We start from the raw sequence: 24874 nt of genomic DNA, 5'->3' as shown, positions 1-24874 counted from the left end.
CTGGTGCCAGTGGCCCACGAACCGAAACCCACTTATCCCACACCAGTCTTTGAGACACGTATTCATTTTACTAATCTTATGTGCCCTCTGTCAATTGGCACGTGGCTCAGGAATAATCCAGAGATTATTACCCTTGAGGTTCTGCTCTTCAATTTGGTGCCTAGCTCCTCATACTGTCTAAGCAGAACCTCTTTCCTAGTCCTACCTATGTCACTGCTACCTACATGGACCAGGTGTGTAGATGAGGGTAGTGCAGTTGATGTAGTTTACATGGATTTCAGCAAAGCCTTTGACAAGGTCCCACATGGGAGACTTATCAAGAAAGCAAATGCACATGGAATACAGGGTAACTTGATAAGGTGGATTCAAAATTGGCTTAGCTGTAGGAGATACAGAGTGATGACAGACGGTTGTTTTAGTGACTGGAAGCCAGTGTCCAATGGCGTACCACAGGGATCTGTGCTGGGTCCCCTATTGTTTGTCATTTATATAAACGACATAGATGACTATGTGAGGGGGTAGGATCAGTAAGTTCGCGGATGACACAAAGATTGGCCGAGTGATTAACAGTGAGGTTGAGTGTCTTGGGTTACAGGAAGATATAGAAGGAATGGTCAAATGGGCAGAAGAGTGGCAGATGGAATTTAACCCTGAAAAGTGTGAGGTGATCCACTTTGGAAGGAGTAATGTGACACGGAAGTATTCAATGAATGGCCGGACACTGGGAAGTTCCGAGGAACAAAGGGACCTTGGCGTGTTTGTCCATAGATCTCTGAAGGCAGAAGGGCAGGTTAATAGGATGGTGAAAAAGGCATATGGGACACTTGCCTTTATCAATCGGGGCATAGATTACAAAAGCAGGGAGGTCATATTGGAGTTGTATAGAACTTTGGTAAGGCCACAGCTGGAGTACTGTGTGCAATTCTGGTCGCCACATTATAGGAAGGATGTGATTGCACTGGAGGGGTGCAGAGGCGATTCACCAGGATGGCGCTTGGGATGGAACATTTAAGCTATGAAGAGAGGTTGGATAGGCTTGGGTTGTTTTCGCTGGAGCAGAGAAGACTGAGGGGTGACCTGATCGAGGTGTACAAGATTATGAGGAGTATGGACAGGGTGGATAGGGAGCAGCTGTTCCCTTTAGTTGAAGGGTCAGTTACGAGGGGACACAAGTTTAAGGTGAGGGACAGGAAGTTTAAGGGGGATTTGAGGAAGAACTTTTTTACCCAGAGGGTGGTGACGGTCTGGAATGCACTGCCTGGGAGGGTGGTAAAGGCGGGTTGCCTCACATCCTTTAAAAAGTACCTGGATGAGCACTTGGCACATCATAACATTCAAGGTTATGGGCCAGGTGCTGGCAAATGGAATTAGGTAGACAGGTCAGATGTCTTTAATGCATCGGTGCAGACTTGATGGGCCGAAGGGCCTTTTCTGCACTGTATTATTCTGTGATTCTGTGATTCTACACAATAAATGTGAAACTGAGTTAAAATCGGCTCCAGCATCATCCTGCCACAATAAGCTTTCTGGATTTGACATGGTAACAGAGAATTGTTGCCTGAAACTGAAGTTTAGAAACTAGGAATTTTTTTTTTTTTTTAAAACACAGAAAACCAAAATCCTACCAAAATTAAAATCAGAGGTGTTCTGTGAATTGGATGCTCGCCAGTTGGATACTGATGAAGGCTTGGATCTGTTAGAATTTCTGGATGAAATTTAGAAGATGACCAAATGAATGTCCAGACTTTGATAGATTTGGAAAATAGATGATTATTCAATGGAGGAGTATATCATGGACTTTAACAGACTGTCTTTTAGTATGACCTTAGCAAAGGCCTTCCCCATGACGCTAAGTAGTGAGATGCCCCTGTAGTTATTGCAGTGTCCTCTGTCGCCTTTCTTTTTGCATAGTGTGATGATTTTGGCATCACGCATTTCCTGTGGAACAGAGCCTACTTTCCAGCAGGTGGTCATAAAGGTGTGGCAATAGATGGGACTTTCTGTGCTTGAGCAGTTCAGCTGAGATCCCATCTTTGCCCGGTGCCCTTCTGTTTGCTAGGCGGTCTATGGCCTTCCTGCACTCCAATGATGAGGGTTCTTCATCTAACTTATCCATGACAGGAAGTTGCAGGAGAACATCGAGTGCAGACTGGGAGATGTCCGAAGCACAGGAGTACAGCTCACAGTCGTGTTCAGCCCAGTGGGACATCTGTTTACTTCTGTCGGGGAGTACTTCACCATCTGCCGACCTCAGCTGACCAACTTTGGTGATGACGGGGCCAAGTGCCCTCGATTATTTCGTACATAGCTTGTAGATTTCCGTTGTCACATGCAGTTTGGATTTCTTGACATAAGCTGATCCAGTGCATGGAACAACACCAAACCGATCCTTAGGACCAAGCTCATGTTTTATAAGGCCTGTGTTCTCAAGCACCTTGCTGTATGACTGGGAAACATGGGTGACTTACAACTACCAGGAAAAGAAGCTCAATAATTTCCATCTTTGCTGTCTGCAGGGCATTATGAGTATATTCTGGCAGGACAAAATCACAAATGTGGCAGTCCTCTCAAAGGCAGAGCTCCCAAGTGTGTTGGCACTAATCAAACAGTGCTGGCTTCGGTGAATCGGACACATCTGCAGAATGGAAGACGGTCACATATCCTAGGACCTTCTGCATGGTGAGGTAGCCGGGGCCAGACGACCAGTGGGGCGCCCTAAGCTCCGCTTCAGGCTCCTTGCAAGTGTGACATGAAGGCCCTAAATGTTGACTATCGTACTTAGGAGTCACTAGCTGGCGAAAGAAATAGTGACATATCCTGTGGACTGGTGTGCACTACCATGATGACCAGTTGCTACAGAAGCTTGGTAACAGGTGCCAATGTCAAACAACAACTCAAAGCGTCACTTGGCAGCTTCACGTGCAGCACTTGTGGCAGAACCTACCTCTCAAGGATTGGCCTTCACAGCCATTAACAAAGGTGCACCGAGAAATGCATTGTTTGCTGCGTGTCCATCATCTTTTGTAGATGAAAGGATGCCAACCATTAACAGACAATATAGAAGATTGAGGAAAATCAATTTGGAGATCCCTGGTTCGATTGTGCTAGGGTGTCACATATGGACAGGCTCCTGGTTCTAACTGGGGTTCGGTTCTTGGAAAAAGACTCACCGTTAGATCAGATGTCTGCTGCCTTAAAAAAATTCCTGGGGAAATAGTTATTTCCTGCAGCCTTGGTAGAAAAAACATGGCATTCTGCAGTGACACAAAGAATGGACAACTCAATATTTACTGGATTTCAAAATGGTCCAGATACTGGACGCATGCATAAGTACAATGGAAGAGTTAAAAACAGGAGGAATGAGGATGAAAGCACCTTTAGCAGGTCTGACTATTACAGTGGAAAACAGAATTGGAAAAGCAATCATCGGCAAATGAATCCCAGGAATGCCCAAGGAACAGTTAATAGGTGCTTCAGGTGTGACTCAAAGTATCATTATGCAATGAACTGCCCAAAATGGCGAGGCAGAGTCCTTGAAATAACACATGACACATAGAATTCTGAGGCAAAAGTGGAAGATATGATGAATCTGAATGAATTGTACTAATCACAAGGAGTTTTAGTCTTGTGATAAATGTTGGTTGCAGATTCGTTCAACTCTGCTGTATTAGATAGTGCTTGCACATCAACAATATGTGGAACTGATTTGTTACAATGTTATCTGGATTCACTCAGTAGTGAGGATCGACGCAAGGTTAAGGGGTATAAAAGTACTACCAGCTTTAGGTTTGGTGATGACAACACATTGAAGTCACCGAAGAGAGGAGTAATTCCATGTACAACAGCTGGAGTAAGCCACTTTATTAGTACTTATGTAATCTCTAGTGAGATACCTTTAATGTTAAGTAAACCTTCAATGAAAAAGACACAAATTAAACTTGATATGGAGCATGATAAGGCAATTGTTTTTGGAAAGTCAGTGAATTCTCAGTTCACCCAGTCAGGGCATTATTGTATCCCCTCAACAAAACCTGATGTTTCGAGTCAGTGTTAACAAGTATTAACGGCATCAGGTGATAAGAATCAGAGTGTTAAAAAGCAAATTGTCTTCAAGTTACACAGACAATTTCTCACCCTTCTTGTCAAAGATTAATAACCCTGCTGAAGGATGCAGGCGAGATTGAAGAGTATATTAGGATCATAGAAGAGGTTAATGAGGTGTAAAATGCATCAGAGGACACCATCAAGTCCTATTCTAAGCCTTCCATTGGCACGTGACTTTAACAAGGTAGTTGCCATGCATTTAAAAGGTATGGGACAAAGACAAGAAATATTTTATTCTACATTTTATAGACCTAGCAACCAGATTTAGTCTTTCTACAATAATAAATAGCAAGGACAAAAGGGTGATTTTAGTTAAATCATGGAGAAATGGATAGAGACTGGACTTGGGGCACCAGCTAAGTTTCTGACTGATAATGGAGGGGAATTTGCTAATGACGAGTTCACAGACTTATGTGAAAACATGAACATTAAAGTTATGAATATGGCAGCTGAAAGTCCTTTCAGCAATGGCTCTGTGAAAGGAATCACGCAGTGATTCATGAAATGCTGCATAAAATCTTAACTGACCAACCAAACTGCAAGTTGACAACCGCCCTGGCATGGACGGTTCACACAAAGAATTCACTTCCAACAGTTAGAGGTCCCTATCAATTGATCTATGGGCGGAATCCCAAATTACCTTCTATACTGTGCAACAGTCCTCCTGCTCTAAAAGGTACTACAACTAGTTCCACTTTTTTGGCACATTTGAATGCTTTACACGCCAGGAAACAGGCTATCATCAAGGCTGAGGTCTCCGAGAAAAATTCGGAGAGCTCTGAAGCATCATATAAGGCCATCTGAGGTGGAATTTGGAATCAGGAGATTTGGTGTATTATAAAAGAGAGGGTCATAGTGAATGGAAGGGCCCTGGTAAGGTAATAGGTCAGGATTGTAAGACGGTAGTTATCAAGAATGGAAATCAATCTGTTAAGGCTCATTCCTCATGATTAATGGGGGTTGACTGCAAACTCTCAGAATCTGAGCAGCTGATGGAGGGAAACGAGGCACCTTACTCAGTTTCACTTTTGTTGTACAGAAAAGGATTACAAACATGTAGCTTCTCACTCTAACCTCCACCAGTCTCAGTGTCTGCTTATTAGTGCTCAAGTAAGACCTTAATTAACACCCTCCACCTGCATATAATTAAACAATTGGTACACAATTAACAGATTCCCTTCATTGTTTCAGGCTTCAGCTGATAAGTGACGAGTAACATTTGCACCACACAAGTGCCAGGCATCTTCCATTGGCATTCAACTGTATTGTTGAAGCACACTGACCTGAAAATTAACTGGATCAGCCACGTAAATACTGTAGCTACAAGAACAGGTCAAAGGTTGGGTATTCTGCATTGAGTGACTTACCCCCCGACTCTCCAAAGCCTTTCCACTATCTACAAGGCACAAGTCAGTCATATGATGTGTCATAAGAAATTTTTTTTAAACTAAGAGGTCTGTGTGCCTTTAAGACTGAGAAGAAGGACTTCTGTGAACAGGGACTGCAGAGACTTGTTGTGGTATTTGAAGTGCAGGCTGTAAGGCAATTTGTATGCAAGCAACCAGAAAGTTTTACGATTATTTTGTGACTAGGTTGTTTGTTGAAAAGTTAGTTTCACTTTTGGGTTTTTCAGTTACTGCTGGAGATTGGCCAGGAATACAGCCCAGAAAACTCTTTTCTTGAAAAATAATTCCTGTATCAAGTAAAATGCTAATTTCTTCATGAAGAGAAAGAGGAGTTGCTGCTCTTTGTGGAGAAAGGCTGAGAGGAAGCCTGCATTGTTGAAGGTAGAAAATTCCTATTGTCTCTCAAAAATCTCTGCCTCGAGTGATTTCTGTTTTGTATATTTGAAAGTTCCTGAAATCTCAAGAAAGTTTCTACTGTAAGACTGCTACTTTAAAATCTAAGTAGACCTGTTGCTACAACCTGTTGCTGAAAGATCTGTGTGATGCCTGCTGCAGACGAATCGCCTTGAACGCCTACACATCACAGACTGTTTATCAAACTTTCCTGCAGAGACTTCGAATAGCATCTGACTATTCGACTCTGGGACACCTCACTGATCCAAAAGTTTTTATTCCTAAGAAACCATTGTAAAATCAATATATCTGTTTTTCCCCAGATAACCACTGGTTTTTGAATGTATGTGTGTGCCTGAGGGTTAGGAAGAATAAGGAGTTATAAAATCAGTTCATGCATGTAGATTTATCTCATTATCATTTAAAACTTGGTTTATTAAGAATAAGTAAATTTCTTTTGCTGTTTAAAGTAACCTAGTTTGGCGTGCTTTATTGTGGGGGATAAATAAAGTGTTTAATTTGGCTAATTTCCGGTAGGTGGGAAACTTTACTAATATGCTGCGACCTGTGGAGTTGTGGGACTGAATTAACAGTGCATTACTTCCGCCTTGGTTGTAACAGACCGAATAGTCTCCAGCTGTCTGGATCAGTGCAGCTCTAATCACACTTATGAAGCTTCATACCATCGAGGACAAAGCAACCCTCCTGATCAGGGCCCCATCCACCTCCTCAAACCTTCACTCTACCCACCAATGGGACACCTTAGCTACATTGTGTTCCATCTACAAGATGCTGTGAAGCAACTCTCTAAGGCTTCTTCAACACCACCCAAACCTGCAGCCTCCTGGGCCTTGAAGGACAAGGCAGCAGACGCATGGTAACACCACCACCTTCAAGCTCCACACCACGTCACACACCAACCTGACGTGGAAATATATTGCCATTCCTTCGTCGTTGCTGGGTCAAAATCCTGGAACCCTTACTTAACAGTACTGTAAGAGTACCTTCACCACATGGGCTGTACCTTCTCAAGGGCAATTAGGGATTTGCAATAAATGCAAGCTTTGCCATGATTGAATTTAAAAGTCAAGACGCCATTGTAGCTTACGCCCAATATTCATAATTCTCCTCCTTATAAGGATATCCAAGACTTAACAACCTGTCAGGTTTTGTTTTGAATGTGTCCCAGTTCTTTGGGGTGTTGCAATAATCCTCACCCAGCTCCCTCTCCTGTTAACCATCATTAGCTAGTCTCTCTTCATTCCTGTAAACTGAGCACATTGAAAATGTGACACCAACATTTCTTCATTTCCACATTTTAAACATTATAATGGAATGATTTCACTATAATGGAATGATCAGCAAGCCCAACCTTTAGGTCACTTATCAACTGTGGTGCATGCATGAACACTAAGTTTAAAATATTCGGCCACAATTGGATGTGGCAAGGCATCTAATAGTGTCTATCATTAGTTGGTCTGGCACAATTATGTTTAAAAAAAATTTACGTGGCAAGTTGCTGAAAGTATAAGCAAATAACATCACAGCAAGGGAAACAGAGCATATGGGGCCTGAGTGAACAGGGGAAGCAACTGTGTAACGCCTTAATCGATCACATTGAAGGATGGTGAAATTAGCAGTGTAAGAACTGACAGGAAGTACAAGTTAGGATGAGTGAGCTCAATGTCAAGTCAGGTACAGAAAGAGAAATAAAAGTGAGAAGAAAGATTGGATTGGGAGAGAGAAAAAAGAGAAAAAGGAAAAGTTAATTGTTTTTAATTTTATATTTTTTTAAATCTCAAATAATTAACACCTGAATGAAAGAGACTCCACACTTGTAACAATTAATTTTTAGTGCCAGAGGGGTTGACTGGCAGTAATTAACACTTATTAGGTCATTAAATGCATACTTATACTGGAATGGACAAGATATAACTTTCTGTAGCAAGTTTAGTTCCTATCTACTGCGCAATTACAGCAACCTCACGCCATTCAGTGCATTCCAATGGCGAGGCAGATAGCATGAAGTCATTTTTGAGAAGTTACCAAAGGAGCAGCACATCTTGAACAGGAACCCTTAGATATCCTTGTTTAGTCATGCATCTGTCCCTTATCTGATTTTGCTGTACCATTTGTGCTTAAATAATAAGCACCATTAGCCTCACCATTATGTTGACAGCAAATTCTGGCCCATTATTCACTCTGGTCCCAGTCGTTGCATCTTGAATTAAGAAGAAATCATTGACTGCATCAATAAATACTGTTGTGGTGGCAGGGGTGGGGGGTGTTCCAGTCTGCTGTGCCTGTCCCTTGTTTGTTCACCTGATAAGTGGGTGATAGGAAATTTCAATCATTGGCTACTTTAGGTGATTTGATTGCACACCTGTGGATCCATTTCTCATGGTCTGTAAGAGAACTAGAGGCAATCTAGCATTTCAGGTTTTTAACAGAGCTGGGCCTACCTCCTTTTTGACAAATAAAGCTGGAATTCATGATAGATTGCTTAGCATTTCAAGTGACATGGTGCAAGGAAAATTAGACACAACTCAAACAGGCAAAAGCATCAATGACAGATTTTTTTTCTCCTAATGTACTGAAGGAAATAGCTGAGATTGATGATGATGCTCTAGTAAACGTTTTCAACAATTTACTGAAAGCCAGAGGAAGGAGCAAATGATGGCAGGAAGATGTACATTGTGGCTTATTGAAAAAAAAAGATTAAAATCACAATCTGGACATGATGGACTATTGAGTTTAACCTTCATGGCGGAGAAATTATGGAAAGCATAATTTGCAATGGTGTTAATCGTCACTTGGAATGCTTAGGCTTGAAAGCAGATACTCAACACAGCTTCAGAAAACATAAGTCAAGTTTGGCAAACCTGATCCAGATCTTTGAAGTCACTACAACAGCAGATCAGAGAGATCCAGTAAATATCTTCCAGCTGGATTTAAAAAAAGCTTTTGATAAAGTGACATGCATGGGAATCTGATGAAGTCTCACAGTGACAAGGGGGTCATTGCAAGAAGAATCATAAATTGGCAAAAGGGGCATTGGGAAAGATAGGGAAGTTTCCTAATGGGATCTGCTTATTGGTGGGGTGCCCCAGGGTTCTCTGCTGGGTTCCCTACTTAATTATCTGGGGCAGCACAAGATGATACTAAATTGTGCCAGGATCTTAAAAGGAAATAGATTGCAACTGGTTTTGATTAGATTGAGGAAGTCAGCCTGAGACTGACAAATATCTTTCAATATTGATAAATGTGCAGTGCAGCATATGGATGTGCAGAATTTAGGTAAACATCACATGGACACATTTATGCTAAAGGTGAGAGCAACGGGCAAGAGACCTGGAGCTGGTCAATGACCTCTCCTGAAAGATTCAAGCTTTGCATCTGGTCACTGCAGCCAAAGTGAACAAAGTCCTGGGCTTTACTGCCAGAACTGTGTAGTATAAAACTAGGCCCACAATAATATTATGTAAAACTTGGGAAACACCTTAGCTGGAGTAGTCTGTAGCTTTTTGATCACTCTCCACCTCAAGGTCATCATTTTGGCTCCAGATAAAGTAGAAAAGATGATCCCTAACTTAAATGCACTGAACTGTACAGACAGTCTTTATGCTTTGGGTTTGGAATTGCTGAAGAGCACACACTTAGAGGGGTCTTGATTCAGCTCTTCAAAATCATTAAAGACATACAAATGGATAGATTGTTTGAGGTGAAGTTTTTGAGCAAAGCTAGGAACCATCCATTAGATTTGAGAGCGAAGAGAGGGAAATTGGATGTGCATCAAATTTTATTTTTCCCACAGATAGCTTTTGGAAAAACATTCTGGAGGTGCTTGTGAGAACTGACTGCTTTCAGAATTTCAGTTGTTAAACACATTTTTGGAAAACTACAAAATAATGACATCAAAGAGATAAGACGTTGAACAAAATCAATGGGTTGGGACCTCCTTGGGCTTGCATGATCATCTTTGAGGGGTTGAAGAGGAATTGTTAAACAAACATTTCCTGACCTGGCTATGGGTCTCTGTTGTTTTTTCTTATTCCAAGATGTGGAAATAGATGAAAGGGAATATGAAAAAGGGGTGGAGATATGGGGACAAGTCAAGTAAGAAGTGGGACTGGTATAACAAAATGTATGCTCCATTTTAATCAAAATAATTTTCTCCACATATACGCATGATATGTATAATGAAATTTAATGTTTGCGTAAGAAATGGAAGTATGTTCATTTTCAATATGTTCATTCCACACACCAAAGATTTTGACGAATGTGCATGAACAATACAAGAAGCTCTGGTTATAAAGTGGATTGTGATCCATGCACATAAACACTACAACATACTAGCTGGATGCCTTTTTTGAAGAATTCAACCAAAAGTATCTCAACAAATACTATTTGAAACTAATTCTGAAAGGTTTAGACAGAGCACACTCCTGAAAATGTCAGATTCTATGTTCCAATTCATTTCAATTGGACAAAATAAATAAAAAATGATTCAACTCATCTAACATTAATACAACTAATTCTCAAAACTGGAATTCTTCAACTTTAAATGTTCATTAACTTCAGTACAATTCTTAATTAAGCCAATTGGTACAGCATAAATATTCATTTTTGAACAAATACAAAATTTTCATTTCCTTTTCTGATGATTCAGAACTAATTTATGACATATGACCAACACCAATTATTTCACTTCTGTTTCCTGCACCATAAGGTTACACTTCTGCTTCCCATAACTATGATAACATTTTCACTTTTTCACAAACCAGAGTTACAATCACTCAACAGTATTTTCAGAAAATGTAGCAAAGTTTTATTTTCTACTAATTGTATCCAACAAGTGGTGTTTTAGAGACAATGTTCTCGCATCACTGGATTCCCTGCTAGAAAATAATTATTTTACACCTTTACTACTGAACTGCTATAAATTTACAACAGTAGCTCAGTTGTAGCAAAGAAAATCTACACAGTCCTAGGCTACAATGCAAAGTTTCAGAGAACACCAGTCCAACTTAAGACTGATTTCCAATCAAATGTACTCTGGGCGGGGGACTTCAATGTCCATCACCAAGACTGGCTCGATAGCATCACTACTGACTGAGTTGGCACAGTCTTGAAGGATATCTCTGCCAGCTTGGGCCTGCAGCAGGTGGTGAGAAAACTGACGAGGGAAAAACCTACTTGACCTTGTCCTCACCAATCTACCTGTAGCAGATGCATCGGTCCATGACAGCAGTGGTAGGAGTGACCACCGCATAGTCCTTGTGGAAACCAAATCCCATCTTCACACTAAGGATACCCTCCATTGCGTTGTGTGGCACTACCACCATGCTAAATGGGATAGATTCAGAACAGATCTAGCAGTTCAAAACTAGGCACTGTGGGTCATCAGCAGCAGAATTGTATTCAACCACATAACTGTAATCTCAAAGTTCAGCATATCCCTCACTCTACGATTACCATCAAGCCAGGGGATCACCCCTAGTTCAAAGAGGAGCGTAGGAGAGCATGCCAGGAGCAGCATACCTAAAAATGAGGTACCAACCTGGTTAGACTACAACACAGGATTGCATGCATGCTAAAAAGCGAACGAGTGTTTTCATTTTTAGAGCCACACAATACTGAGTTGCGTTAAAGTTGAAGTGGTGGGTATGTGTATGGGTGTCACTCACTCGACCAATATTTGTTATCCATCCCTAAATCAACAAGGAAGAATTAACCACGTTGCTGTTAAGACAGGAGTCACATAGCTGTCAGGTTGTGAATGTATTTGTCAGAATACAGTTCTGTTGTGGAGTTTCCAGTGACTTGGAAGCTGAAGGACCATTTGCTCAATGAAACAAGAAAAATCGTCCACGATTTGTTACTTTCTCTGTTCCTGTTCTCTCTAGGTGCCTATCTAAGGACAACATATTTAGCTCTGCGGGACTGCTCTGTGAAGCGCTGTGAAAGCAGGGGTGGTCTTCAGAAGGACAGCAGTCTGATTGCTCTCAATTTTTTTGAGGAATCTAGTGACACAGGGGATGCTAACAGAAGAACTTGGTTTTGCTTAGCTGGTGGTTTTCGCAAAACAGTTGAGGTGCATGAACGACAGACAAGCATTGCATGGCTGCCAATATGGGCTTTAATGTGCAATTTTAGTAAGCTGGGTTGGTCCAGCAACATCCCAATGTGTTCAGCCTTCATCTTAATAGATTTGTTGAAACAAGCGATTGAAAGGAATAGGGCAGAAAAGGAGAGGAGAGATTACAAAAGGTTGACCATGAGCCAAAGGTCTATTAAATGTCCGGATGCTGTGTTCTGAAATGGCAGGCAACAGAGCATATGCAAGGCAAGGCAAGAATCAGTGCACAGAATCCAATACATCCCTCCCCAAGTTTTCTAATATATCAATTCTGATAAAAGAGAGAGAATTTACTCTTGAAGAAATTTTTTTTTTTGTAATAGACTAGAGCACACTGTCAGTAAGAGAACACTTCAGTTAATGGATTGTCACTACCCCTTGAGAGTATATAGAACAGGCTTGCTTGCAGAACAGTTGGATTGTAGGACCCTTTTGAAGCTGTCCCCCAGCTCTGGTAGTGAGTGTATTGGTCTTGATTGCTTACAGTTTAAAACCTCAAACCTATTTTCAAAAGACTGTACATTGTTTTAATATTGCATATATTTTTTATCATGTGGCAAATACCTGATCGTCATACGTTGGGCAAGTATCGAAGTCCCATTGGAGAACACTGTGGTAGATAGAGCTAAGTAATCCCATCACCAACTCTGATCAGATCAAAGCTCTGCACTCCTGCTAGATCCAGTCACAAATGATGGTGGACAATGAAACAAATAATGGGGAGGAGGAGGCTCCTCAAGCATCCCCCTCCTCAATGATGGCAGAGCCCAGCATAACAGTGCAAAAGACAAGGCTGAAGCACCTGCAACCACCCTCAGCCAGAAGCGCCAAATGGATGATCCACTTCAGCATCTTGAGGTTCCCAGCTTCACAGATGTCAGTCATTAACTAATTCAATTCACTGCCCTTGACATCAATGCAGCGTTTGACTGCGTGTGGCATCAAGGGGCTCTAGAAAAACTGAAGTCAATGGGAATCAGGGGAAAAACTCTGCAATGGTTGCAGTCATACCTAGGACAAAGGAAGATGGTTCTTGTTATTGGAGGCCAATCATCTCAGCCCCAGGACATCACTGCAGGAGTTCCTCAGGGTAGTGTCCTAGGCCCAACCATCTATAGCAGCTTCATCAATGGCCTTCCATACATCATGTCAGAAGTGGGATGCTCAGCGTTCAGTACCATCCACGACACCTCAGATACTGAAGCAGTCCATGCCCACAAGCAGCAAGACCTGGACAACATTCAGACTTAGGTTAATAAGTGCCAAGTAACATTCTAACTATCTCCCCTTGACATTCAACGCGTGACCATCACTGAATCCCCCATCAACAAGATCCTGGGGGTCACAATTGACCAGAAACTTAACTGGACCAGCTAGATAAATACTGAACCTACAAGAGCAGGTCAGAGGCTCGGAATTCTGCAGTGTGTAACTCATATCCAGACTCCCTAAAGCCTGTCCACAAGGCAAAGTCAGGAGTGTGATGAAATACCCTCTACTTGCCTGGATGAGTACAGCTCCAGCACACTGAAAAAGCTCAACACCATTCAGGACAAAGCAGCCTGCTTGATCGGAACCTCATCCACCACCTTCAACATTCACTCCCTCCACTACCGGCGCACAGTGGCAGCAGTGTGTACCATCTACAAAATGCACTGCAGCAACTCCCCATGCCTCCTTCAACAGCACCTTCCAAACATACGACCTCTACAACCTAGAAGGGCAAGGGCAGCAGATGCATGGGAACACCACCTGCACATTCCCCTTCAAGCCATACACAATCCTGACTTGGAACTGTATTGCTGTTCCTTCACTGTCACTGGGTCATAAACCTGTAACTTCCTTCTAAACAGCACTGTAGGTTTACCTACCCCAGATGGACTGCAGCAGTTCAAAAAGGCGACTCACCACCAACTTCTCAAGGGAATTTAGCAATGGGCAACAAATGCTGACCGTGCCAATGATGTTCATATCCCAGGACGAAATAAAGAAAAAAAATTCAAAAGCCTCAGCTGAATAGTGATTAACACTTTACTTAATTATCCTTTAAAATTTGTCCTCTGCATTTAGTTGAATTATTTTTTATTACAATTTACCGCTGTAAGATTCTGAGCCATGCTAGGGTATAGTAACATGAGATCTTGCAATCCTCTGCTACCTGACACAATTTCTCACTGGCAATGTGTGCAGGCTATTCAACTATGGGTACTCAACAGGTCAGAGGCAACCCTGGTTGATTATTCTCCTCTGTCGCCCAGGGACAGTGAGATCAACCATAGCACAATGAAAGGCAAGAAATTTAATATGGGACATTCTTGTTTGTGTGGTTCAGTACCACATCAGGAAGCTGATTTATCCACTGAACAATGGAAAGAGCTGAAACAATTGTTTTGCTGAATTATTACTAGCTTCACTGCCAAATTAGCTGTCAAATGAGCGTGTAAAGATATACTGTTCAATACATAATTTTTTCAAGCTATACTTTATAGTTGAAATTTATGTTCTAATTGTCTGCAGCTGGTTATGGGTCTGAATAATACAAAAACATTTGCAAAAGTACTAAAACTAGTAAGAAACAGGAAAATCTAATTACATGCATTTTAGCCACAGACTTGAGGCATGTTCAGAAATACATTCTTTAAAACCATCATCTCAATGGCTTTATACTCCTTGGCATTAAAACACAAGAACTGAACAAATTGTAATGAACAGTATTTGTTCTTGAGGTTTACCAGATGTGTTGCCTATGTGTATACTGAAAACACAACTTCAATCACTGATATTTTTGGCTACAAGTTGCAAAGCAAGTTTTTATTCCTGCTGCATTACCAATATTTAGTATCTGCAACAGATGGTATAGCTCTTATGCTATTTAAGTAGCATGTACCAACTCCAATATATTTATTCCAGTTAGCTCCAATGCAAAATTGGTTTTAACAAAGGAGTGGGAGCAAACAAGTCTTCTTTTCAGTTTGTCTTTAACCACATATTAACAGATCCCAGAAAATGTTCCTGAATGACTTGCCTACCAATGGTGCAATTCTTTAAGAGTTTGTGAGTAGCTTCTACATGGTACTTCCAATAGCATGGCTGAGAACGTGAACTTACAGTGCAAATAATCAAATTTATAGTGCGAAACTCCATTGGGTTTCCATTTGAAGCACAGACATGCTGCTAATGATTTTATGTTCCACTGAGACCTCCTTGAAGACAGAACAGAACCAGTGCACTACCATTAAAAAGGAAATAAACACAAATATTCCATCCCTGAACTAAACATCATCTACTTTTACACGAACTGTAATATGGCATCTCACAAGACAAATCCAATCTGGCCAATTACTGCTCCATCAGTCTACTCTCAATCATCAGCACAGAGATGGAAGTTGTCATCGACAGTGCTAGCAAGTGCCACTTAAACAGCAAAACCCTGCTCATTGATGCTCAGTTTGGGATCTGCTAGGGTCACTCTGCTCCAGATCTCATTACAGCCTTGGTCCAAACATAGGCAAAATAGCTGAACGAGGTGAGGTGAGAGTGATTGCCCTTGGTATCAAGGCAGCATTTCAGAGTGTGGCATCAAGGAGCCCTAGTCAAATTGAAGTCAATGGGAATCAGAGAAAACTCTCCACTGGTTGGAGTCATACCTAGCACAAAGGAAGATGGTTGGAGGCCAATGATCTCAGACCCAGGAGACTGCTGCAGAAGTTCCTCAGGGTAGTGTCTTAGGCCCAACCATCTTCAGCTGCTTCATCGGTGACCTTCCCTCCATCACATGGTCAGACGTGGGGATGTTTGCTGATGATTGTACGATGTTCAGAACCATCCACAACTCCTCAGATATTGAAGCGGTCCATGTCAGCATGCAAGACCTGGACAACATTCAGGCTTGGGCTTAAGTGGCAAGTAACATTCGCGCCACACAAGTGCCAGACAATGACCATCTCAGACTAGAGAGAATCTAACCGTCTCCCCTTGACATTCATTGGCATTACCATCGCTGAATCCACCATCAAAAACATCCTGGGGGTTACCATTAACCAGAAACTGAATTGGAGCAGCCACATAAATACCGTGGCTACAAGAACAGGTCAGAGGCTGGGAATTCTGTGGCAAATAACACACCTCCTGACTCCCCAAAGCCTGTCCTCCATTTACGAGGCACAAGTCAAGAGTGTGATGGAATACTCTCCACTTGCCACGTGTGATGGAATACTCTCCACGTGCTACTCCAACACGACTCAGGAAACTCAATACCATCCAGGAAAAAGCTGTCCGCTTGAACAGGAACCCATCCACCAACATAAACATTCACTCCCTCGACACCGACACACAGTGGCAACAGTGTGTACCATCTACAAGATGCACTGCAGCAATTAACCACGCCTCCTTCGAAAGCACCTTCCAAACCCATGACCTCTTCCACCTAGAATGGCAAGGGCAGAGGACGTGTGGGAAAACCACCATCTGCAAGTTCCCCTCCAAGTCACACACCATCCTGACTTGGAAATACATTACCGTTCTTTCACTGCCACTGGATCAAAAGCTTGGAACTAACCTCCCCAACAGCACTGTGGGTGTACCTGCACCAGATGGATTGCAACAGTTCAAGAAGGCAGCTCACCACCACCTTCAAGAGCAATTACAGATGGGCAACAAATGCTGTTCTTGCCAGCGATGCCAACATCCCATGAAATGAATAAAAAATACTTCAACATAATAGCACAATGCTTACTCTGACCAACTTGGCATGATCCGAAGTAGAATATGACCTTGTCTGATCCATTTATTTGAATATACTTCTTCAAAGATGCAGATCTATTTGACAAACTGCACCTTTATAAACTGTAAATAGGGAAATGGTCCACTGTATAAGAATGAGAAGGGAAATTAATCTGTATGGTTTTCACTTTCATTAGAAGTGACAAAAAATCTGCATTGGAAAAATTCCAAATCACGTGTAATCTTATTTTTCACTAAAAAAAAAATAAAGTTTCTCCTATGAATTTGAAAAATATTCAAGACTAAGTAAAATGATGTTTCTCCAAATTCAATGAAAATGTATTTAATTCTAAACATGCCAAGCCTTTGCCAAGTTTTTCCATACAATCACTTAGCCATGATGTGTTATGGTGGTGCTTTAAAATATTCCACAATACAGTGAAAAACTTAACTTATTTATTTAATGAATGACAAAGACCATATAAATAAAATGCACTACGTTGTCCAGAGTTTATGTACATCTTTGTGCATTCATTAGCAGCAGTGGTCAGAAAAATGTAACTGTCCCCAGGAAAATACAATCATATGCACACTTCACTTATTTCCAAACATTAAACAGAATGAATTATAAAATATAATTGACCAAGATGTAATGTTAATACCTTGGACAGATTGCAGAGGACCTTGCAACACCACAACCCTGTATTCATTTCCTATCCTTGGTCCCAATGTTATGTCGGAATAATAAATATTAACATTTTACATATGCAGGGTATCAGATTATATTAACGTTGCCATACTCACATCGATCCACCATTCCGGAGGGAAAGACTTGTTATGTGTGAATGCATCGAGCTTAAATATCACACTGAGCCATATCATCTCACCAGTCACTCTGCTGTCATTTCAATGAAACTAACTCCCTATGTATGTTCGTAAAGTAATATTTTTAAAGTACCATTTGGTAAAAAGTTACATAAATTAAAGTATTCCTCAATTTAGCCATTATTTTGATCACAAACTTGCCTGAATAGCCTAAAAGTTAATTAGCCAACTGTTCTAAGATTTTGAACTAATTTCCAACATTCTGGCCAGAATTATACGCTCCCCCGCAGCAACGAGGGTGGTGGTGGTCGTAAAATTGAGTGCGAGGCGGGTGGGAAGGGGGCTGTTTTCAATGCCATCCCGCCCCCGCTGCAATTTTACGAGGGGCAGCGGCGGCGAGAAACGGCCCACCCACCCCAGGCCAATCAAGGTTTAAGCAGTCTATTAACTTCCACTAGGGGCCTCCTCCCACCACCGCTCGTATTTTTACAGCGGCAGGCCGAGTTCCCCCAAGAGGCTGCCAAGTAAGCCTCCTTACGGGCTAGGGCCAGGGGGGGCCCTCCTGATCAGGCACTCTATGCCCCATAGAGGGTCCCCACCCCGGTCCGACCGCCCCCACTACACTGCACTCTCTTTCTCTCCCCCACCGCAACACACCACCCCCCCCCCCCCCCCTTTTCCAACTGACCCCATTTGCCTCACCGGCCAATTGTCCCCGGCGACGCCCCAGGCACTTACCTTGTTTCCGGGACCACGTCCCTCTTGCTGCTGAAGCTGGCTGCAGTACCAGCAGTGGCCACCACTCCCAGTGGTGATGCTGCGACTGAGAGCTGCCGGCCCACTGATTGGCCAGCAGCTCTTGGAGGCAGGACCTTCTCCCTCAGAGGAGCAGAAGTCCCGCCCAAGGCCAATTAAGGGCCTGACATGGCTCCCCCGGCCCTACGGAGGCAAGCTCACCTCTGACTTTTTGGCTGGTGAGCGGGGTCTCCCGCCTAACATAAAATTCAGGCCTCTATGTGTGGTTTGGCACCAATTTTTTTCTTTGGAAAACGACAACTAGATCTGGCTTCCCCAAGGACCCGGGTTCTATACCCAGGTTACAATGAGTTAGCTAATCTCACAATGGAGCACTTTAATTGGCTTCAGCTTCCTTGGCTCAAGAAGTCATGATACATCCTTTTTTTTCCCCCATTCATTTCATAGGATGTGAGTATCGCTGGCAACACCAGCATTTGTTACCCATTTGTGATTGTCCTTGAGAAGGTGGCAGTGAGCAACCTTCTTGAAGCACAGCAGTCCGTCTGGTGTAGGTACACTCACAGAGCTGTTAAGGAGGGAGTTCCAGGATTTTGATCCAGTGACAGTGAAATAACAGTGATATATTTCCAAATCAGGATGGTGTGAGGCTTGGAAGGGAACTTGCAGATGGTGGTGTTCCCAAGAGTCTGCTGCACTTGCCATTCTAGGAAGAGGTCGCGGGTTTAGAAGGTGCCGAAGGAACCACGCCAAGTTGCGGCAGCACATCTTGTAGATGGTACACACTGCTGCCGCTGAGCATCGGTGTGGAGGGAGTGAAGATTTAACATGGTGGATGGAGTGCTGAACAAGCAGGCTGCTTTGTCCTGATGGTGTCGAGCTTCTTGAGTGTTGTTGGAGCAGCACTCATCCAGACAAGTGGAGAGTATTCCATCACACTCCTGACTTGTGCCTTGTAAATGGTGGACAAGCTTTGGGGAGACAGGGGGCGGATTACTCGCCGTAAAATTCCTAGCCTCTGACCTGCTCTTGTAGCCAAAGTATTTAGGTGGCTGCTCCAGTTCAGTTTCTGATCAATGGTAACCCCCCAGGATGTTGATAGTGTGGGATTCAGTGATAGCAATTCCATTGAATGTCAAGGGGAGATGGTTAGATTCTCTCTTGTTGGAGATAGTCATTGCCTGGCACTTGTGTGACGTGAATGTTACGTGCCACTCATCAGCTCAAACCTGAATGTTGTCCGGGTCTTGCTCCATCTGGACATGGACTGCTTCAGTATCTGAGATGTTGTGAGTGTTACTGAACACTTCTGACCTTATGATGAACGGCAGGTCATTGATGAAGCAGCTGAAGATGGTTGGGACTGAGGAACTCCTGCAGCAATGTCCTGGGGCTGAGATGCGTGGCTTCCAACAGCCACAACCATCATCCTCTGTGCTTGGCATGAATCCAACCAGTGGAAAGTTTTCTCCTGGATTCCACTGACTGAACAGAATCATTAATCCGTGCCTTTCTAAGTGACAGTTTATCCTGTCTCTCAGAATAGACTTCAATTTGGCTAGGGCTTCTTGATGTCACTCTCAGTGAAATGCTGCCTTGATATCAAGTGCAATTACTTTCATCTCATGTCTTGCATTCTGTTCTTTTGTTTATGTTTGAACTAAGGCTGTAATGAGATCAGGAGCCGACTGGCCCTTGCAGAACCCAAACTGAGCATCAGTGAGCAGGTTGCTGCTGTTTAAGTGGCGCTTGATAGCACTGTCAATGACAACTTCCATCATTTTGCTGATGATTGAGAAGAGACTGATGAGGCAGTAATTGGCTGGATTGGATTTGTCCTGCTTTTTCTAGACAGCACATACCTAAGCAATTTTCCACATTGTTGGATAGATGACAGTGTTGTGGCTGTACTGGAATAGGATGGCTCGAGGCACGGCTAGTTCTGCAGCGCAAGTCTTCAGTATTACAGTCGGGATGTTGTCTGGACCCATAGTCTTTGCAGTAGAGTGCCTTCAGCAGTTTCTTGATATCACATGGAGGGAATCGAACTGGCTGAAGACAGGCATCTGTGATGCTGGGAACCTCAGGAGGAGGCTGAGATGGATCAACCACTTGGCACTTCTGTCTGAAGATGGTCGCAAATGCTTTAGCATTTTCTTTTGCACTGATGTGCTGGACTCCTCCATCATTGAGGATGGGGCATTTGTGGTGCTTCCTCTTCCAGTTACCATGGTAACCATGACTGAGACCATTTAATTTATTAATTAAATTTAAATTCCACCAGTTGCCATGGTGGGATTTGAACACATGTCCACAGAGTATTTGCCTGGGTTTTTGAATTAATAGTCCACTAACATTACCACTACACCACTGTCTCTGATTGCTACACAGTGAATCCTATTGGAGCAGAATAGCAATAACTATGTGCACTGTGAACATAAAATCATCACTTACACTCATTTTCTCTAACTAGCAAACCTTTACAGCACTGCTCTCATTAATTGGAGAATATGCTGTTATATACAGACAGGAAAATATCATGTAAATCACAATGTATTATTCTTCTGCTGCAGTGTCGGAATGTGTCCAATTATGTGTAAAGCCTAAATGTTATTAAATAAATACCAGTTTGATCAAGATGTCAGTTAATACGCTGCAGATATTATCTGGCAACAGTATTATCTATTGCTGGAGAATTGCTTTGTTTCTTCATATCTTTCTTTGAAGAATGTGACATAAAAAGTTAAGTGTAATGCATACACAGAGGACAATGACAGGAAATATGCACCAGAAGTACCCCATCTTTATAAAATTACAAGTGTATCTTCTGAGACAGTTCTCCCTTGGCCAGACCCCTTCAGAAATACTACACTCAATTCTTGGCACCACACCTCACAGAGGATACACTGGAGGGGATATAGCACAGATTCACTTGAATAATACGAGGGCATAAAGGGTTAAATTGTGAGGACAGGTTACATGAACTTGCCTTGTACTCCCTTGAGTATAGCAGATTGGGGGAGGGGGGGGGGGTGGTGATCTGATTGATTAAACAATTCAAAAAGGTAGATTCAGAGAAACTATTTCCTCTGATGGAGGATTCCAGAACAAGGGGCACAATCTTAAAATTAGAGCCAGGTCATTCAGGAGTGAAATCAGAAAGCACTTGGTCACATGAAATTTCTAGAAATCTGGAATTCTCTTACTCCAAAAGGGTGTGGATGCTGGGTTATTGGAGCAAAGGCAGGTTAAATGAAGTGGAGATACTGATCAGCCATGATCTCACTGAATGGCAGAACAGGCTAGAGGGCTGAAAAGCTTAAGTTAAGTGTTTTAAGTTAAGTCTGTTATAAAAGAAAATTATACCATCTAAAATATAATGCACGTATGATATCTTCAATTAAATTGGGGACATTGTGAAGCTAGTAAGTTCTTGATACTCTTCTCTTCTTTGGCCTCCTTATCTCGAGAGACAATGGATAGGCGCCTGGAGGTGGTCAGTGGTTTGTGAAGCAGTGCCTGGAGTGGCTATAAAGGCCAATTCTAGAGTGACAGGCTCTTCCACAGGTGCTGCAGAGAAATTTGTTTGTCGGGGCTGTTACCCAGTTGGCTCTCCCCTTGCGCCTCTGTCTTTTTTCCTGCCAACTACTGTCTCTTCAACTTGCCACACTTTAACCCCGTCTTTATGGCTGCCCGCCATAGAATACGGTGAAATAACATTGCATGCTAAGATTGCTTTCTGACTGCAAGAAAGAGAGCCATGAATAAAATTCAGAAAGTGTAAATTATCCCAATTATAAATAAGTTCATTATTTAAAAAATTTAATCTCTCCAACATTTACACTTAGCTTAGTAAGTTTTCAAAAGCAGAATAAATTTCAGCTGGTTATAATAAACGTTTGTTACTATGATTCAGAGTAACCAAATGGTTAAAAAAAAGTGTTACAGAAAATGGCCTTTACACACGAATTTAATAGCACCGGTGGCAGTCCCCAAGAAATAGACTATGTTATGTGTTTCTACCAAAGGCAGGATTAGTGGGTTGGAAGCATTGGTGTGGGTTCCCAGGATCTGGATGTAGGAGAAATATGGTCATACAGTCTAGGAGCACTGGGTGAATAGACCTGAACCCAGAAGGATGGTCACCAGAGCACTGGAGGTCCTAAGTACTAGGATCTGGGAACACTGGGAAATAGGGTACCAGAGTTCAGGACAAGCAGCATTCCAGGCAGGCCAGAGTATGGCAGGTTCAGGAATCATTGAAGGGGAGGAAACACCAATACAATCCTATTGACCCACCACTGTCTCATTCCAGGGCGGCACAGTGGCGCAGTGGTTAGCACCGCAGCCTCACAGCTCCAGCGACCCGGGTTCAATTCTGGGTACTGCCTGTGTGGAGTTTGCAAGTTCTCCCTGTTTCTGCGTGGGTTTCCTCCGGGTGCTCCGGTTTCCTCCCACATGCCAAAGACTTGCAGGTTGATAGGTAAATTGGCCATTATAAATTGCCCCTAGTATAGGTAGGTGGTAGGGAAATATAGGGACAGGTGGGGATGTGGTATATGGAATTAGTATAGGGTTAGTACAAATGGGTGGTTGATGGGCGGCACAGACTCGGTGGGCTGAAGGGCCTGTATCTCTAAAAAAAAAGTACCCCAGTTCATTGCTCGTTTGTGGCCTGACCTTTATTTTAAGAGCAAAATGCACTTTAATGCTGACTGTACACATTCTTTAACATAGACAGATTTCAATGTCTACAACTAGATACTGAGATATAATTAGTCTTTAAAATTCATAAATTTCAAAGTGTTTATAAAAATCTCCTGAGTAATAAGCTTTGTAGGACAATAAACAGAAAAAGAAAACATCTACATAATGGAATCCTTCGTTCGTTTTTTCAATAGCGACTCTTTCTCTTGCACTGTCTCTGACTTGGGCTCTTTTTCAATTAAAATCTAAATGCTTGGCAATAGTTTAAGTGCAAAAGATTACATGAATTTAGTGTTGAAAAATATTCCAGGTGCTGGGGCCTTGACAGAAATCTTTGCATCCTCATTGGCTACAGGTGAGGTCCCAGAGGACTGGAGAATAGCCAATGTTGTTCCTTTGTTTAAGAAGGGTGGCAAGGATAATCCAGGAAATTATAGGCCGGTGAGCCTTAAGTCAGCGGTAGGGAAACTATTAGAGAGGATTATTCGGGACAGGATTTACTCCCATTTGGAAACAAACGAACTTATTAGCGAGAGACAGCATGGTTTTATGAAGGGGAGGTCGTGTCTTACTAATTTGATTGAGTTTTTTGAGGAAGTGACGAAGATAGGGCAGTGGATGTTATCTATATGGACTTTAGTAAAGCCTTTGACAAGGTCCCGCATGGCAGACTGGTGCAAAAGGTGAAGTCACACAGGATCAGAGGTGAGCTGGCAAGATGGATACAGAGCTGGCTCGGTCATAGAAGACAGAGGGTATCAGTGGATGGGTGTTTTTCTGAATGGAGGGATGTAACTAGTGGTGTTCTGCAGGGATCAGTGCTGGGACCTTTGCACTTTGTAGTATATATAAATGATTTGGAGGAAAATGTAGCTGGTCTGATTAGTAAGTTTGCGGACGACACAAAGGTTGGTGGAGTTGCGGATAATGATGAGGATTGTCAGAGGATACCGCAGGATATAGATCGGTTGGAGACTTGGGCGGAGAAATGGCAGATAGAGTTTAATCCGGACAAATGTGAGGTAATGCATTTTAGAAGGTCTAATGCAGGTGGGAGGTATACAGTAAATGGCAGAACCCTTAGGAGTATTGACAGGCAGAGAGATCTGGGCGTACAGGTCCACAGGTCACTGAAAGTGGCAACGCAGGTGGATAAGGTAGTCAAGAAGGCATACGGCATGCTTGCCTTCATCGGTCGGGGCATAGAGTATAAAAATTGGCAAGTCATGTTGCAGCTGTACAGAACCTTAGTTAGGCCACACTTAGAATATTGCGTGCAATTCTGGTTGCCACACTACCAGAAGGACGTGGAGGCTTTGGAGTGGGTGCAGAGGAGGTTTACCAGGATGTTGCCTGGTCTGTAGGGCATTAGCTATGAGGAGAGGTTGGAAAAACTCGGATTGTTTTCACTGGAATGACGGAGGTGGAGGGGCGACATGATAGAGGTTTACACAGTTATGAGCAGCATGGACAGAGTGGATAGTCGGAAGCTTTTTCCCAGGGTGGAAGAGTCAGTTACTAGGGGACATAGGTTTAAGGTGCGAGGGGTAAAGTTTAGAGGGGATGTGCGAGGCAAAACTTTTTACACAGAGGGTGGTGAGTGCCTGGAACTTGCTGCCAGGGGAGGTGGTGGAAGCAGATACGATAGCGACGTTTAAGAGACATCTTGACAAATACATGAATAGGAAAGGAATAGAGGGATATGGGACCAGGAAGTGCAGAAGGTGTTAGTTTAGGCAGGCATCAAGATCAGCGCAGGCTTGGAGGGCCAAATGGCCTGTTCCTGTGCTGTACTGTTCTTTGTTCTGGTGATTACAGAGGT

At 42.7% G+C, this 24874-nt stretch overlaps 1 protein-coding gene across 7 annotated transcripts in view; it reads right to left on the bottom strand.

The window, feature by feature from the left end:
* fnbp1b (formin binding protein 1b) overlaps nucleotides 1-24874 on the bottom strand; it is a 308796-nt gene that overhangs the window by 261258 nt on the left and 22664 nt on the right. For 6 of the 7 annotated variants that reach the window (XM_068012286.1, XM_068012284.1, XM_068012287.1 and 3 more), the window contains exon 1: nucleotides 16778-16859. The exons of the other annotated variant lie outside the window; for it this stretch is intronic. In XM_068012286.1, coding sequence (XP_067868387.1) covers nucleotides 16778-16828 — 51 coding nt within the window. In that variant the 5' untranslated portion in view covers nucleotides 16829-16859. Of the gene's footprint in view, nucleotides 1-16777; nucleotides 16860-24874 lie in introns of those variants that run through there. 7 annotated transcript variants of the gene reach the window in all.

This window comes from Heterodontus francisci, chromosome 32 (assembly GCF_036365525.1).
Source record: "Heterodontus francisci isolate sHetFra1 chromosome 32, sHetFra1.hap1, whole genome shotgun sequence".
Classification (NCBI taxonomy): domain Eukaryota; kingdom Metazoa; phylum Chordata; class Chondrichthyes; order Heterodontiformes; family Heterodontidae; genus Heterodontus; species Heterodontus francisci.
This window is presented reverse-complemented; position numbering and strand designations above follow the sequence as displayed.